This window comes from Dreissena polymorpha, chromosome 10 (assembly GCF_020536995.1).
Source record: "Dreissena polymorpha isolate Duluth1 chromosome 10, UMN_Dpol_1.0, whole genome shotgun sequence".
Taxonomy (NCBI): Eukaryota; Metazoa; Mollusca; class Bivalvia; order Myida; family Dreissenidae; genus Dreissena; species Dreissena polymorpha.
Window position 1 is genome coordinate 4072461 of NC_068364.1, and position 17203 is coordinate 4089663.

At 38.7% G+C, this 17203-nt stretch overlaps 1 protein-coding gene across 3 annotated transcripts in view; it reads right to left on the reverse strand.

Annotated features, from left to right (window-relative positions):
• Window positions 1-16718, reverse strand: part of LOC127847940 (uncharacterized) — a 60214-nt gene extending 43496 nt beyond the window's left edge. Inside the window, exons 1-4 of one of the 3 annotated variants that reach the window (XM_052380190.1) lie at window positions 16613-16629; window positions 14665-14721; window positions 13548-13688; window positions 12575-12646 (exon numbers count right to left, since the gene is read on the reverse strand). In XM_052380190.1, coding sequence (XP_052236150.1) covers window positions 12575-12646; window positions 13548-13682 — 207 coding nt within the window. In that variant the 5' untranslated portion in view covers window positions 13683-13688; window positions 14665-14721; window positions 16613-16629. Of the gene's footprint in view, window positions 1-12574; window positions 12647-13547; window positions 13689-14664; window positions 14722-16612 lie in introns of those variants that run through there. The other 2 variants (XM_052380189.1, XM_052380188.1) reach the window with 2 other exon arrangements.
• Between the last annotated feature and the right edge of the window lie 485 nt (window positions 16719-17203).

Consider the following 17203-nt stretch of genomic DNA (forward strand, 5'->3'; position numbering starts at 1 on the left):
TGAGACAAAATAGTTAATTTAAATTAGTTAATTTTAATTTATTAGTGACGTTTTTATTGATTGTGTCTGCTAATAACATCATTTTAGTAAGATCAAGGACTTTGTTTAACATATTGATATCTTTATACTTTCCCTGAAAAAATTGAACCAATCTGCGAGGAAGGAAGATAAAAGTCGCAGCAAAAGTACTCGACCAATCCCAAAACCAGTGATGTGGCCGGACTGAGATTCGAGTTCACGAACATCATTTTTCTTTTGCGAGGGCTCTTCCAACGGATATATACTTGTTTATATAGTAGCTTTGATCGAACACTAGTAATTAAATTAACTAACCTGAAACAAGGGGTTTCTACGGCAAACGGACTGTTTTGCTGTCTCCCCCAAAGTAATTCCTGGCTGCGCATGTGTAAGTTCCGTCGTGAAGCGCCGAGTTGTACGTGTATATAATTCCAAAAGACCTCGCCGTATTGATTTGGACATCGGTTGCCAGGCTAGTACCAGAAGCATGTTGTATTTAAGAAGGATACAATGTGAGCATTGCCACCTGAGTATTTACATTCAGTGTTTCAAAAAGTGAATCGTTATTTTTATCTGTCTGACAATTCTCAATAATCATGAACGAGAAGTAGAAAAATATACCCCTGCAAAGCTCCAATCAATTTGAGGAAGTGGATACCCCTCATACACACAGATGAAGGTAACAACTCCTGACTGGGGATCCTTTAGTTTGGTAAAGCTGATGACATGTCCCGGCTCTGAAATAAACGAGAAATATATAGTTGGAAATGCATGATCCAAATTGTTTGCTTGTCCAGTTAGTTTAATCAATATCTACTTAATGAAATATACCTGCAAGCATTAGAAAACGAGCATACATGGTCCGTTTGACGAAATTCCACATTTCATGCGTCTAAACGACATAATGAACGAATCAAATTACGATATAAGTTAACAGCGAAGATGCTTAAAAGTTAGCTATGTCAAATTATGTAGTTTGAGTACGGGGAAATTATGTCTTGACAAAGCAAAACCACCAAGAAGAAGTTAACATTTATCTCTTGGTTTTCAAAGAGAAAAGCGACGCACGATTTTTTCTTATTGTTTGCTGGAAGATCTATTGGTGAAATATGTCGTGGAAAGTCGTGGAAAGTCGTGGAAAGTCTAATATGAGAACAAACTTTATCAATAAACTTTTTTGAAACGATACGTGTAGCATAGTCGAACGGATTTTCCAATCCTGTATGTTTAGGTTATCGAGTTTTTGTAAACAAGTAAAGAAAAGCAATCGTAAAGCTATCATGGAAAGAATGCGGCCGCTAAAAAAACACATTGTGACGGTCTAGTTAGTTCGGCTCGCCGTCGTAGGAGAGAGGTTCCGTTGTATGGATCCGGAATGGCTACATACGGCTTTCTGTGAAATGGCGCACGCATCCGCAAGTTATTACTAAACATAGTGTCAACCTACTATTGATGTGGACCTTGTGTTCAGCATAGCCTGAGAGTCCACTTTTGATTGCAGTGCACCGATACGTCCCGTCGGAATTCGCATTGAGGGCGGGAATCGTCAGGGTCGATGATCGTGCAGTTGTAAGTTGATGCTTAAATGTAAGTGTAATGATATTTCAGTAAAAATAAAACACGTTATAATGAGGATAATATACGGTCTCTATGGCAATTAACGTATGTGTCCAACATAATAAGCGTATAGTTTTATAGTGCTTTTTTAATTTCAGCCATTTCCACGATTGGACTTCGAGACACTTTAGAAGCAGCAAAATAATGTGAAATTGTATGGCAATTTTCGGTCTTATTGATATATTATATTACCCATACTAAAGTTTATTTTTTTAAATGTCACTGTGGCGTGATAATAAAAATTTCTTGCCAGTTGCCTAGGGTATTTGGCTATAAACAGAATTAACCAATAACGATGGGAAATTAGCATCTGCCATGTCGCACCATAAAAGTGTAATTAAAAAGCTGATGCACATTCTGTGGCGAGTAGTGTGTTTGATAATTGTGGTCAATTAAGGCCAAACAAGTTTAAAAAGTATACTCATTGGCACTGTGAACATATGCGTAAACTGCATAAACACGCGACACGTAACGTGCAGTTAAGTAAAAAACTGAAGCAACATTGAATTCGTCTATACAACAAGTACAATATGTCTCAGGTATATATTTATTGATATCAGCATGAAATGTTCCATTTTTTTCAAGACAGTTTTATTTGTAGCGATTGTTTTTTTTTTCATTTCATTTTTTACAGTTGTTTTTAACTTTAAGTTTATTTTATACGCAGGCTTTAACGTTTTAAGAAGCTACATTTTATATGCTAAAAAACGCCAAATGTCAAGCTGTTTATAGATTCTTTTTTTATGTTGTATTCTTTAACACCAAACTGTGGAACTTTGACTTAAAAGGCATTACCCCATCCAGAGACCAAAGGTAACTTTCCACTACAACGTCAGTCTGACAGGTCAAGGTCACTGATGTATTGTAGTCGGCCGATGCTGGACCGACGATTGTGACGACGGGTTTGTGATTCACCGTTGCCGTCGTGATGGTGACTAATGGCACATGGGTAGTTGTCTTTAATGCAGAGTCATTGCCTTAAAGAGTACATACTCGGTAAATCTTAAATGCATAATGCAACACAATTTTTGTCCCAAAATTGTTGTTCAAGATTCAGGCAAGACGTGCACTGATAAAATTAAGGTTTTGTTTTGTTTTATGACGAAGAAAGCATGATGCCTATAATCTTAAACACTCTGTTTAAATATTTTTTGTATCGATACAAACGTATGTATGTTGGCATTTAGAAAATGACTCCTTTTCACCTAATTCTTATACTGGTTTCTAGCCTAACGACTATTGTGTGTTTGTTTTTCTGCTCAAAATCTCAACCACCATGCCAATTAATACCGCTGTGAAATATTTATGGATTTTTTTGTGAGATTTAAAACTAAAATAATTTTTTTAATGATGCTTTTAAAAGGTTATGAACGTATGTTTCTAACCATGTGTGCTCATGTATTGAAAAGCAGCTTTGTCGTATTGTAATTTGAAATCACACAAATTGCATACTCTATATAGGAAAACGAAGGAATTTATTTAGCATGTATATAGGAACTCTGTATAAAAGATAACATGTATAAAATTACACATATCTGATTGTAATACACGTGTTAACAGTTTAATTTAGATGATAATGTTCTCAAAATTTACTCAGATTTAAAAATTTGTCTCTGACAAATTTAAGAAGTACTGCTTTGTTTAAAATAAATTGTCATCGCTTTAAATTGATAATAAGAACAATGCGTATATTACAAATATCCCCTCACAACGCATATGCGTCATTCAAGAATTAAAACAGCAGTTTTTGGAAAATGTCCTTAGTCGGTGTAAAAACTCCCATTTTTTTCTCATATAAAATCAAATACCGTTATCCATATCTCATTGGTTCTTCTCTATGCTTTCTTAGCCCGCGGTGTTCCCAAAACACGTTTTAGTTTATACGATTCCTCTGCGTTAAACCGGCGACCATTGGAGCCGCCATTAAGTCCAAATTACGTTCTTGACGTGAATTATACGACTCTACTGCTACTCCATCATCATCATCATCATCATCATCATCATCATCATCATCATCATCATCATCATCATCATCATCATCATCATCATCATCATCATCATCATCATCATCATCATCATCATCATCATCATCATCATCATCATCATCATCATCATCATCATCATCATCATCATCATCATCATCATCACCACCACCATCATCATCATCACCATCATCATCGTCATCGTCGTCGTCGTCGTCGTCATCATCATCATTATCATCATCATCATCATCATCATCATCATCATCATCATCATCATCATCAAAAAGCACAGAATTGCACAGAGGATCGTGCCTTGTGACGTGTCCAAACAAAGCCAGCTTTCGTCTTTGATTGTCGCCAGGTGGGGTTCCTGTGGGCCAACAAGTGGTCGTTGTCTTGTGTTGGAGATGAGGATCATTCTTAGAAGGCACTCGTGTCCAAAGCCCTGAATAATACGTTGTTTATCCGCGTGAGTTGTCAAGGTTTCGCAGTAGGATGGAGACTAAAAGGGACTTGTTAAGTCTGGGCTAGGTGGGGAAGCTCATGGAGCTGCTGGTCTACAACCGTCTCAGACTGGTCATCGTGGCAATTTTTATTCGGACCTCAGGGGTACTGGTGCAATCCTTCCACTTTTCGCCGTTCACGTTCACGTTGATGTCTGCACGGGTGGTGTTCGCGCTGTTCACCATGATCTTCTCATTGCTGACCTCCATTCCGTATACCCATGCTCTTTTATAGAGTCTGTTGGGTAGGTCTTGGATTTCACTCATCAAGGCCATTGGTCCCAAAGAAAGATATCCTGATTGTCCAAAGCTACTGGAACTCCAAGTTTGCACCAGTCACCTTCCGAGATTTGATACGGACAGTAGTGAGATTTGGCATAGAAGGGAACAACGAACGCTGTGAGGCGCTCTGAATCTTCATAAAACTGTTCAATCTCCTCGTCATCGTAGTCTGATGTTGGTGAGTAGATATGGATGATAGTAAGGTTGCGTGGTCTCGCTTAGATTCGGATGGAAATTATCATGCTAAGAACTGGGATGCATCTGATGACGCTGTTGACAAACCCGTGGAGCTGTTTGGAATCCTCTCCGCTGAGCCATATCTTGTGCGCTTTGTCTGTTCATGTTTCCCCAAAGCCTAGCCAACTGACTACGACTTGTCCCAGCGTTGGCGCTTAAGCTCGTCCGTCAGTTCCTGGATCTTTTCACGCGCATGGAGTGTTATTATGTTCCATGATCCTATGGTTGTTTTCATATTTCACAGTGTACTTATACAAAGAATGTGAGCGTCATACAAAGACGTGCAAATCGTTTTATTCTCTAAGGAAATAATGCCCTTGTACTTACACACTTGGTTGTTGCAGTAAGATGTAGAACAGCATTCGATGCATCCTATGGTATGCTGGGCAAATGAAAGACTTCGACAAACCTGAAAGGTGAAACTGATATCAATGAGGAATATGTATTAAAACAAGCGATCAAACAATAAAAAACACACAACGAGAAAAATAAAACCCACATAATTCACAAAATCTGATTGGCATGCTGTTTTTCCACTTCATTTGTAGGTGAAGTCAAGACTCAATGATTTTTCTATTAAGCTTAGTATTTAAAAAATGCAAATATCCCATTTATTTATTCGGATCTACTTATTGGGAAATTTTCTCAACTAACAATCGGTCAAAACCTTGGTTAGACGAAACAATAAAAACTAGTTTGATTAAATTCATAAAATGTTCAACGGCATTCGAACAACCGGATCGTTAGAATCATAATCTAACGCGCTTCCGCTGATTCCGGATTGAGAAAATTAGAGCGAACGTTGAGCTTTATGTACGTAAGAGAAGCTTTTTCCAAAATGATCATAACAAAAGTGTTTTGTTAACCATTAACGAACTAATATTTTCATCAGGGATTTTAGTTTGAATATTAGGATATGCTTGTTTAGATATAATGAAAACATTCCAAACTCTGACCACTTTTCTATGAGGCTTCAAAATAGAATACATGCAAATTACTTTGAAAATAAGCACGTCAATACTTCACGAATCAGCCTAAGCAGTTTGGTCATAAGTTTTCTATACTGAACATATTATAAGTAGTTATATATTCATTTATTCGTTTTGCGGCAAGTAAAATGGTGCATGATATTTTCACAGGGATTTAGTTCAGTCGATTAATGAAGGGATTTTATAATTATGTACTTACTGGCTGTCGTTGACAGCCCATCGTGTACGTCAATGCCCCGCCATGAAACCGCATAGGTTGCAACGCAATAAAGCAGTTCTTCAAAACAATATATCATATAATTTTTTATGATTTAACCTTACACCTGCTTGAAAAATGTTCATGGATATATTTATATTCTGAGCAGATAATGATCAGATGTTCAAGAAAATGTAAACGAATATACTCAAATGTTTAAGATAAATACAAATGCAGTGATTAAACAGAAAAACCCCCGATACGTTTGCAATAAATAGAGCTATTTGTATCTCAGTTTGGAAATCTGCTATTTACCAACTTTACATCAATTAACTTCATGTCGTCAAATTTAATGATATCATGATATAGAAACAATGACACCATTGTTAGTATTACAAGTGTGGGATATTACCATGATCGTTTCTTATACTACAATAAAATCAAATGGCCATGATTAATTATACTCTATTAAACCCCATCCTACCCCAATAAGACTTAGAGCACACCATTTTTAACCTAAATGTCACCATCCTGTGAAAAGTTAAGATCGGCTTTATATACATATTGCCGTTTAAAAGTCTTCTATCAAAATGCCCTTAGTAATTTTTTTCGCAAGATATATAAGGACGGACGGTCGGATCGACGAACTGTATTTTTTTGTAAATTGACTTTATAATCTTTACGATAGCGGTAATGTACCGTTTTTAGTCTGTTTACTTAAGCTGACGCCGTTAAATTGTAACCGCTCGCATATCAAGTGCCTCTTCTACGGTACATTTATGTTATTATAGCGGAGACGAACATTTATTTACATTGATGACAAAAGCACACGACCACATACATTCACTATATTCTATATCGTTACTCTAAGCAGACATGTGAATTTATACCCCCCTCCCCCCCCCCCCCCCCCCCCCTGCAGACTCCGTTGTAAAATTGAAAGCACAAGACCAGTACATATATTATTTGGCGCGCAATTTTATTCATTATTCATATGTCAATATCAGTCTTTACAGTATTCGTTAACTCAACGCTCTAAAATGACCTTTCATGACAAACATGTTCCTACCTCATCAGAGCCACAGCTGACAACGCCGTCGCAATCATTGGGATTTACAACATCATAGCATTGGAAACAACGTAAGTCATTCGGGGGAGCTTAATTGAAAATAAACAACGATAATTTGTTACTACTGTTGTCAGATACAAAAACAATGAAAGCAACAGCAGCAAGAAAAGCAGAATCATGATTTAGATATCCACAAGACGTGCCAATTATAAACGGATGGCCAAACAAATTAGTTTTGTTTCTAAACTTTAAAAATACAAAAAAAATAAAGTATCCAGGGTGCGCAAATTAAAAAGCTTCTTGATATGCTCGTTAACGTGCTTTTTCACTTTTGTGTGACGCTAATTAAAATGTGTATTTTCATAACCGTAGCAGACAGAGGCGTAGCGAGTCCTGCAAGGATGAGCAGGCATAATTTAGGGGGTCCGGGGACATCCCTCCGGTGGGAAAGGCTAGTAATGCGCTATCTATTCTTATTGTGTGCGCATTTGACTAAAGTAAGAAGGCTACGCTTGCTTTCTTAGTTTTGAATATGAACTAGTTGAACACGTTTTATTTCATGTCAAAAATATTTTATGTTTGAATTCCCAAGGGGTTACCCCCCATAGCCTTCGAATTGTTTTTGCATTTTCGGATGTTTTTTTTTCGATTTTTCATAATGATGTGCGGGCACGTGCCTAGACTGCCTACGCACAGCTGCGCGCCTGGCAGAACATTATTTTGATACACGCGCGACACAAAGACCCGACTTACGGACGGCAGGACGTCGGGAATTTTTTGTTGTTAATTATGCTTTTTAAAGTGGCCACTTACGCTTATAATGTCAATATTTCATATGCTCCTATGTTTACATGCTTTGGAGAAATACTATAAACGAGGATTCAAGCAATTAAGAGATCAATCAGTTAAATATACCATAATTCAAATGCTGTAAAGCGTTTAAATACGATATTAGTAATATTTTTTGCAAACAGGTAAAAAGATGATGATGAATTAGAAACTGTAATAGTTCAGAAGAAGTGTTATAAGAAAATCAACAAAATCTGTTGTACACGCATTCAGTTTGGTTGACGTACAACATCTTAAACATTTCGAGTCGTATCCATATATCTATATTGTGCATAAATATAATTTAACAGTTCTATACAACGCCAGCAACAGCAGCAATAATACTTACATGATCCGCACTTGCTCAGCTGATCATGTAAGTCATTTGCGCATTCAAAACACAAAACACTATCGCCTGGATTAGCACGTGATCCTCGGACTTGTGACGTCATGTCAAGTGCAGACAATTTTGCTGAGTCACCGCTGCCATCCTCGTCGCGTCTGCCAACAGGCTGAACATGGGTGGTCTGATTTTGTGGGCATGCCTGAATCACATAGCACACAATGATAAAAGTAACACCTCGTCGCTGTTCTTCAAAAACCGCGTAAGTAAATTTTTACAACTTTTCAATAGGCAAAAAAAACATTTTTAAAATATAATAATTTAGATAGTCTAAAAAAGGAACCAAATATTAAAGAGAAAACTGCGTAATTCCATTTTTAGAATTAAAATGACAACTAGATCTACAGGCTTTTATATTTTCATAAATAAAAAGTATGCCCATTTTGACTAAGACTATCTAAATTATTATATTTTAAAACTTCAAAAAAATATTTAAAAAATGTTTTTTGAAAAGTTGGAAAAATTGACTTACGCAGTTTTTGCAGAAACAATTAGTGCACCAATGAGTGTTCAGGATTTTCTCACGTGCTCATAACTATGCCTTCCAATTGGATATGAAATTCAGTATTCTCGCAGAAAATGACCCGAGAACCCGCCGTTCTTATAAAAAAAATAACAATTTGCGCCAAATTTGAATTTCGCGGTTTTCGAAGACCTGCTCAGTAAGATTTCACACATAAATAGTAGATCCGTCTTATGTGTAATCTTTAAACATTTGGCATATTAAAGATTATAAAGAACTGCGTTACATTAAAAAACAACAACAACAAATGCCACCATTATTTGCCTTCACAAAATAGTGTTTAATCGACTTATCAACTTGGATTTGTTACGTGTATGAGTAAGATAGACCAGAGTCTCGGTAGTATGCGATATATTTTATCTTGAAAAATATGTTTTATAAAATATTAAAATTAAGTTGGTCTATACTTCACAAACGTGAGTAATAGTTTGCTGAACAATAAACAGTTTGTTTCATCGACGGGAGCGGGTGGGGATAACGTTTCCATTTGAACTATGAATGTATAAAGTTTTCCGTACACGTGATTTGAACCCCTGACTTTAAGGATCAACATCGAATGCGGTACCACTGCAGCACACAAGCTGTTTACATTAAAATTTTGTTTAAAACAATGTGTTCGTCATGCGGCAGTTCCACATCTTCGACGAATCGTTCATCCGTCCGTCAGGCCGTCATTCTGACAATTTCGTTTCTTCTCCATATCTTCTATAACCTTAAACGGATTTCCATGAAACTGTCCTCATATATTGAATTCATTGAAATAATGTGTAAACTGCGTGAGCTGGTTTATTACCAATGTCTTTCTGATTGGCCAAATTTGATATTCCATCTGTGCAATTTTCATAAAACCAGATTAAAATTGCCACATTGAAACGATTTGCAGTAATCATTAGTCAGACATGCTCGCTGGCTGTTAATGTCATCCTTCAAGGAAAAAGTTGTAAGCTTCCATTTGAATGGCCGCTAAATTTCGTCCATAACATTTGAAGGCTTTTCATGAAGCTTTGCTTATGCCTCAGTCACAAATAATCCGGTCGCCGGCCGATGTGTCCGATCTCCAGGCATCGGGAAGACTTGACTCGTCGGAGCCGGTCGCCGTCCGATTAGTGACACGAACTCGGCCTTTTATGGGCGCCGGACGAGAATCGGCCGATGATCGAACGGCAATCGGACAGTTTGAACAAAGCTTTTGGGTTGAGCGTCAAATTGTAAATCGGACGACAACCGGCCGATGTTCGGACGGCTATCGTCGCAATATCGACGTAGCGCCGCAAGAAAGCCGGAAAGTTTTAATAAATCGGACGTCAATCTGGCGGGCTTCGGCCGGGCTCCTTGCGGGCATCGGACGGACTCCGCAAGGTAAGCGTGTCGCGCCGTCTGGAAAATGGTGTATATATATATAATGCGTGCAGTCCATAAACTTTCATTTTCAGGCTGTTTTATGGTCATGAACAGAGATCAGCGAGTCACGAGGCTGAGGGAGAGGCACGCAATAGCCAGACACCGCCTCAACGTTGTAGTTGCTGCTATGGTTATAATTGAGGAATTCGAAGAACCACAGCGACGTAAAAGACGATGGTGGGTCAAGCCTTGGATTCAGAGACGATCCCTCTACGGGCAATACGAGACCCCTTTTGCATGAATTGCGTCTCGAGAACCCGATCGATTTCGAAGCTTATTTGCGTCTCAAGCCAGAGTTGTTTCAAGAACTATGTACACGAGTCGGGCCTCGCATTCAAATTAATCAAGAGTGAGTATAAATTGTCTGACATACTTATTGATGTACTTATATACTTATAGTAACACTTGAGACCGATCCCGACCGTCATTCGAATTAAAATTCGAAGAGCTTTCGGGATAATGTTAAATGCATTCGTAATAGTTCTAGGCATTCTGCGAGCATTTGTATCAATGTTGTACTTTTATCAATAACCTGTTATTTTTGTCAAAATAAGGTAATCTATCTAGGCACTACCAAATTAGGTTTGTTTGTTTACAAATACAGCGCCAAGTACCTAAACTGAAACAATTTAATGTCGTGAAAATGCGGAATCACAAAACGCGGATTTAAAGAGTGACTTTGAGAACATTTTAGAGATTATTTCAAACGACTTATACATTTTTGTGTTTTCAGTAGACGGCCTCCTCTGAGCATTGGCATAAAGCTGGCCATCACCTTGCGCTTGTTGGCCACAGGCAACTCTTACCATTCACTGGCGTTTGACCTTTTTTTTGACTGGGCAATTGCTTCAGCTTGCTCAGGATTTATATGTGGCTGCGATGGCTCTTCTTTCTCCTGGTCATGCTGTCCATCATCGGGCTGACCTTCTGTTTGAAGAGGTAGCATTTGCCGTGCTGCGACCTTTCTCTTCGGCATCTTGACTTTAAAATGGAGGTGTTTGGCGCTGAATCTACCCACGTGATCTGTCCACGTGCATTTACCGGAATCCTTTGGTCTCCTCACGAGCTCCGTCCGGTGTCTGTCAGTCATCGTGCGGAGGCCCTCCGGCAATCGGACGGTCGCCGGCCGATGTATATGTCCCTGTGAAATATCTTGATTTTTGCCGATACGCGTACGATGAATCCGATGTCGGACGATCGCCGGGCGATAACCGTGCGTTGATCGTCCGATCTTTTTACGATCTCAATACGATTCCTTTCCGGGCCCGACGTCGGGTAAAATTATAAGTGGGACATAAAATTAATTCGGACGCCGCCCGATGCCACAAAATGACCCGATGCCCGTGCGATCATCGCCCGGTCGCCAGCCAAATGAGCGGATAAAGACGTCGGCCGCTGATCGGACGGCGATCTGTCTCTATTTGTGACTGAGGTATAACATGTAATTGCCAATGACGCAATGTTCATAAGGCATGAGTCAGTAACCACTTCGCAAGGTACATACACTTTAAGGTAATATTTGTGAGCCTCTTTTATGTGTCCGGTCTATATCCCATATACCTCATTAATGGGTTTTCATAAAAAATGACAACAATGAAAACAATGTGAAAAAGGCGTTATACGCTTATTAAATATCAAGTTTACAGTTGTGGCCTATATTTTCGTGTCCGGTTCATATCTTCTTTACTTATGTTAAGATATTAATGAAATTATGCAATACCGTTTAGTACATTGAAGCGCTATGCAACGGTATTATTCAATTACGCTTATTGGTAATCAAGTTTCACAGTTTTAGCCTCTATTTTCGTGTCCGGTCCATATATGCTTTACTTATTTTAAGATATTAAATAAACTATGCAAGGCCATTTAATTCATTGAAGCGATATGCAAAGGCATTATTCAATTACGCTTGCTCAAGATCAAGTTTCACAGTTTTAGAAGATATTTCCGTGTCCGGTCCTTTCTGCTTTACTTATTTAAAATATTAATGAAACTATGCAAGACCGTTTAGTTCATTGAAGCGCTTTGCAAAGGCATTATTCAATTACGCTTGCCCAAGATCAAGTTTCACAGTTTTAGCCTATATTCCCGTATCCGGTCCTTTCTGCTTTACTTATTTAAAATATTAATGAAACTATGCAAGACCGTTTAGTTCATTGAAGCGCTTTGCAAAGGCATTATTCAATTACGCTTGCCCAAGATCAAGTTTCACAGTTTAAGCCTCTATTCCCGTATCCGGTCCATATCTGCTTTACTTATTTTAAGATATTAATGAAACTATGCAAGACCGTTTAGATCATTGAAGCGCTTTGCAAAGGCATTAGTCTCTTACGCTTGCTCAAGGCGGTCAATGTTTTACTTGAAGATCAAACTTTGAGCCCATTTTTTCTTGTCCGTTACTCTGATATCTCATGTACCCGTTGATATAGCTGTCTCTTAGACTGCCTTGTTTGAAAGTAATACCATTTTGGCGCAAATTATACAACCGGAACCATTCTATCGGAGTATTCGACATGTCAAACTTAAGTTTCGTGGTATGCAGCCCAATTTGAAATATTCGCGAAGAGAAGGAGCACGCAGCTTTTGGACGACACATTGCTGAAACAAAATGATATTGTCAGTAAAAAAAATCTTACTTAGTCTTTTATATAATAGTTAAAACATATCCTGCCTTGAATTGGTCTGAAAATTTTTAATAACTTTAACATGCATACATTAGATTTCCAAATATGGTACTATTTACTACAGCTGCTCAAAAGGCGCTTTTATATAACAATTTTATTTATGGTCATAACCTTTGATAAGGTCACAGCCTATGATGATATCACAGCCTTGTATAAGGTCATAAACTTGGATGAATTCACCGCCTTGGATGAGGTCACAGCCTCAAATGAGTTTACAGCATTGGATGAGGTCACAATTATTTATTCCGGCCTTGGACCTAGCTTCATCAAGATAAGATTATGAGGATAAGCCCCAGTCTGATTCGTCTCAGTCATGTATTTCTTTCACTCATAACCTTAGTGCCCAGCCTTTTGATTTTATTGTGGCTTGAAGACAGAAAGCTGATATACAGCAAAACGCTCAAATCAAACAGCTTTCTCACGGCGCGGCCACCTCGCGCAAGGGGCGTTGAAGAAGATCACAGACCGTTGCTACTTCGTTCTAACTGCCCTCTCTCAAGCGAACCGGACAAATGCGTTGCCGTTATGGAGTGATCGATTATTTGGCGTCTGGACAATCAATCTTAGCTTTGTTCTTTTTGCCTCATAATTTATGGGTTGATCTGGACAGGCCACTGACAAATGTCTGAGCTTATCTATGTGTACAGAAGAGCAGTGTTCAGATACTTGCTTAAGGATGCGAACTAAGTAATTCCTATTTGATTCAGTTTATAAACGTTTATTGATCGGCGTGTTATACCTGAAATATTCCTTTAAGACGGCTCAAAGTCGAAACCAACGTAGATAACGACATTTGAAATAAATGATAGTCACACCTCTGTATCTAAACACGTCACGACGTTTGTACAATGGCTTGGCATTAACACGTCATCGCACCTGTGGCAAATTGGTCCTGTTGCGCTTGCGTGGCATATCAGCAACAACCAAAATAGATACACGATAGTGCACATGTATAACTGTAACAGAAAAATTAGACATGCAACGAAATAGGGTAATCTTCGGCTTGTGAAGTGACGGCATCACAAAAGTGGCGATGTTGACCTTATAAGCATGCGGAAAGGAACAATTACAACACATATAGAAAGTAGTTCACATGTCGAAGCGTAACATAAAAAATAAAGGATGGATTTAACAACATTAAAATAATAATCGATGCATGATCATGTATATATTTGAAAAAATATACTTCAAACTCTAAAACTATGAAATATTACTACAATGTACTTTATGAGAACAATACGGGCTTATGTATGTACCATTTCATTTGTTTTTACATGTACTTCTCAGAAAAGTCTTGAAATTAGCTACATACCAACATACAATGTCAGCACGATACCTCAAAGACTCGATCTAGTGAGCGGAACCAATTTTTCCAATTTTAATAACACTTACTTTGGCCCAACAGCCCCAAGATGCACAAAAGTATCGTAAAATACCCACATCTTCCTCCATCTAACGTTATTTTGCGGATATTGTTTTTCTAATTTTAGTGCCAATGACCTTTACCCAAGTGACCCAAAAAGCCATCTCACTCCGTCTGAACTTCTGTTATGAGCGCAAATTCCCGAAACGAAAGGCGGCATAATCCGGCAAAAATGCAGGTAAATCTTGGTTAGTGAATGTTTATTTACACCCCTAACACATATTAAATGTTTTATTTCAATATGTGTTTTGGACATTATTAGTACAAAATGGGACATGATTATATAAAATTGCGGGTCAGAGCTGTGTATTGGTCCTCAAACAATGACATCAAACATATAGGTGTAATTTAAATCGAATACACCAGCAGAAAGTGTCATGGAGATGTTGAACGTATACCATAACCAAAATGTAAGTCGAGCTAAAAATAACTAAAAGTAGGATCAACACATTGGGACAGTCATTACCAAAAATTGGGGATTTAAACCACAACCATGCAACGATACATACCAATAATTGGGGATCTCAACTACCACCACTGGATGCTCATTACCAAGGATTGTGGATCTAAACCAAAACCATGAGAGGTCATTACCAAGATTTGGGGATTTAAACCACCATCGGGGAACTATACATGCAAATAATTGGGGATCTTAACTACCACCATCGGATGTTCATTACCAAGGATTGTGGATCTAAACCAAAACCATGAGAGGTCATTACCAAGATTTGGGGATTTAAACCACCACCAGGGGACGATACTTACCAATAATTCGGGATCTTAACTACCACCATCGGATATTTATAACCAAGGATTGTGGATCTAAACCAAAACCATGAGAGGTCATTACCAAGATTTGGGGATTTAGACCACCACCAGGGGATGATACTTGCCAATAATTGGGGATCTTAACTACCACCATCGGATAGTCACTACCAAAATTGTGGGTTTAAACCAAAACCTTGAGAGGTCATTGCCAAAGATTGGGGATTGAAACCAAAACCATCTGAGGTCATTACCAAGATTTGTGGATTTAAACTACAACCAAGGATTGGGGATCCAAACCAACGCCATGAGAAGCCATTACAAGCGTTGCAGAGCTACACCGTTGTACTTGGAGCGGTCATTACAAAGCATTATGGATCAAAACCGATGTACCTGGGACGGTTATTACAAACAATGGGGACTAAAACTGGTCAAGAAACATTCTTCTAGGAAACATAACCCAAAGCAAAATGAACGAGCCTTACAACTCATTGGACTGTTTCTTGAAAGTTGTTCTTATCATAAGCAGGTTGTATAAAAACATAAAGAAAATGCATACATACACAAATATTAATTAAACCATAAAAAGGCTTGGGTCACCGACTAGGAACGGCCAATTAAGGGTAACCGCCTAGGAACGGCCAATGTAAGGACGCCGCATACGAACGGCCAATGTAAGGTTACCGCCTAGGAAAAGCCAAGGGAGGGTCATCACCTAGGAACGGTTATTGCATAGTCATTGTCTAGGAATCGCAATTCTAGGGTCCCGTGTAGGAACGGCAATTGTAGGGTCAGCAAGTAAGAACGGCCAATGTAGGGTTGCCTAGTAGGAACGACCAATGTAGGATTACCTAGTAGGAACGACCAATGTAGGGTGACCGAATAGTAACGGCCAATGTAGTGTCACGGAAAAAGAAACGGCCATTGTAAGGTCACCAAGTAAGAACGGCCTTTTTAGGCTTACCGAGTATGACCTGCCAATGTAGGGTTACCGAGTAGGAACGGCCAATGTAGGGTTACCGAGAAGGAACGGCATATGTAGGGTCACCGCGTATGAACGGCCAATCTAGGGTCATCCCCTATGCACGGCCAATGTAGGGCTAGCGCCTAGGAACGGCCAATGTTGTTTCAGTGCCTACGAACGGCCAATACATGGTCACCATCTAGGCACGGTCAATGTAGGGATACCGTCTAAGAACGGCCAATGTATGGTCACTGTCTGGGAACGGCAAATATATTGGGTCACTGTCCAGAAATTGCCAAATGGCCAATATAGAGACATCGTCTAGGAACGGCCAATATAGGATTATCGAGTAGGAAAGACAAATGTAGGTTTACCGCCTAGGAACGACTTATATAGGGTAACCGCCTTGAAACGGTCAACGTAGGTTCAGCGCCTTGGAGCGGACAATACAGGGTCAGCGAGTAGGAACGGCAAATGTAGGGTCGCCGAGTAAAAAAGACCAATGTAGGGTCACCGTCTATGAACGGCCAATGTAGGATTACCGAGTAGGAACGATCAATTTAGGGTTACCGAGTCGGAGCGACCAATGTAAAGTTAGCGAGTAGAAACGACCTAGTAAGGGTTACCGTCTAGGAACGGTCAATGCAGGGTCTTCGCCTAAGAACAACCAATGCAGAAGTTTAGGCATTCTTATAGAAGCAAAAAAGTATGCCACAAAATTCACTCACCTGTATGTTCACAGGTAGAAGCTAAAATGATGAAAGATTCCATCGCTTATCAATGTAGAACGTCACGAAACGAGAACCGGTCGTGATGTGGTATATTTTATACCGTTCCTTTCATTACTTGTTATTGAAAGCACTGGAATTCTTATCAATATGTCCATAGCCCATTTAGGCGTATTCGTTGCAAAAAAGATAATACTTGTAATTTAAGCAAAATATGTTAATTGCTGTAGAAAATATTTTTTGTAATCAATGCATATAGTTATGTATATATCAATGCATTTTGTCATTTTTTGGTGCGGACAATAGGACTCCCATCAGCCAAACTAAGTATTTTCTCCCCAAATTACACCACATACCCTACCGCACCCTGAAAAATAATATTTCAACATCGGAATTTCTATACGTTTGTGTTTTTATTCAGTTAAACAAGTCAATCTTTTAAGATGGTATTACCACAGTTCATGTGTTGATTTTCAATTCAAAGGAAACAGATTTAAAGAAACTAGATATACATTACTCTAAGTTTAGTGAAAATATCCTTTATTTCCGCCTAGTAACGTATGCCTCAGCACAACTTTCCCAACATTGAGA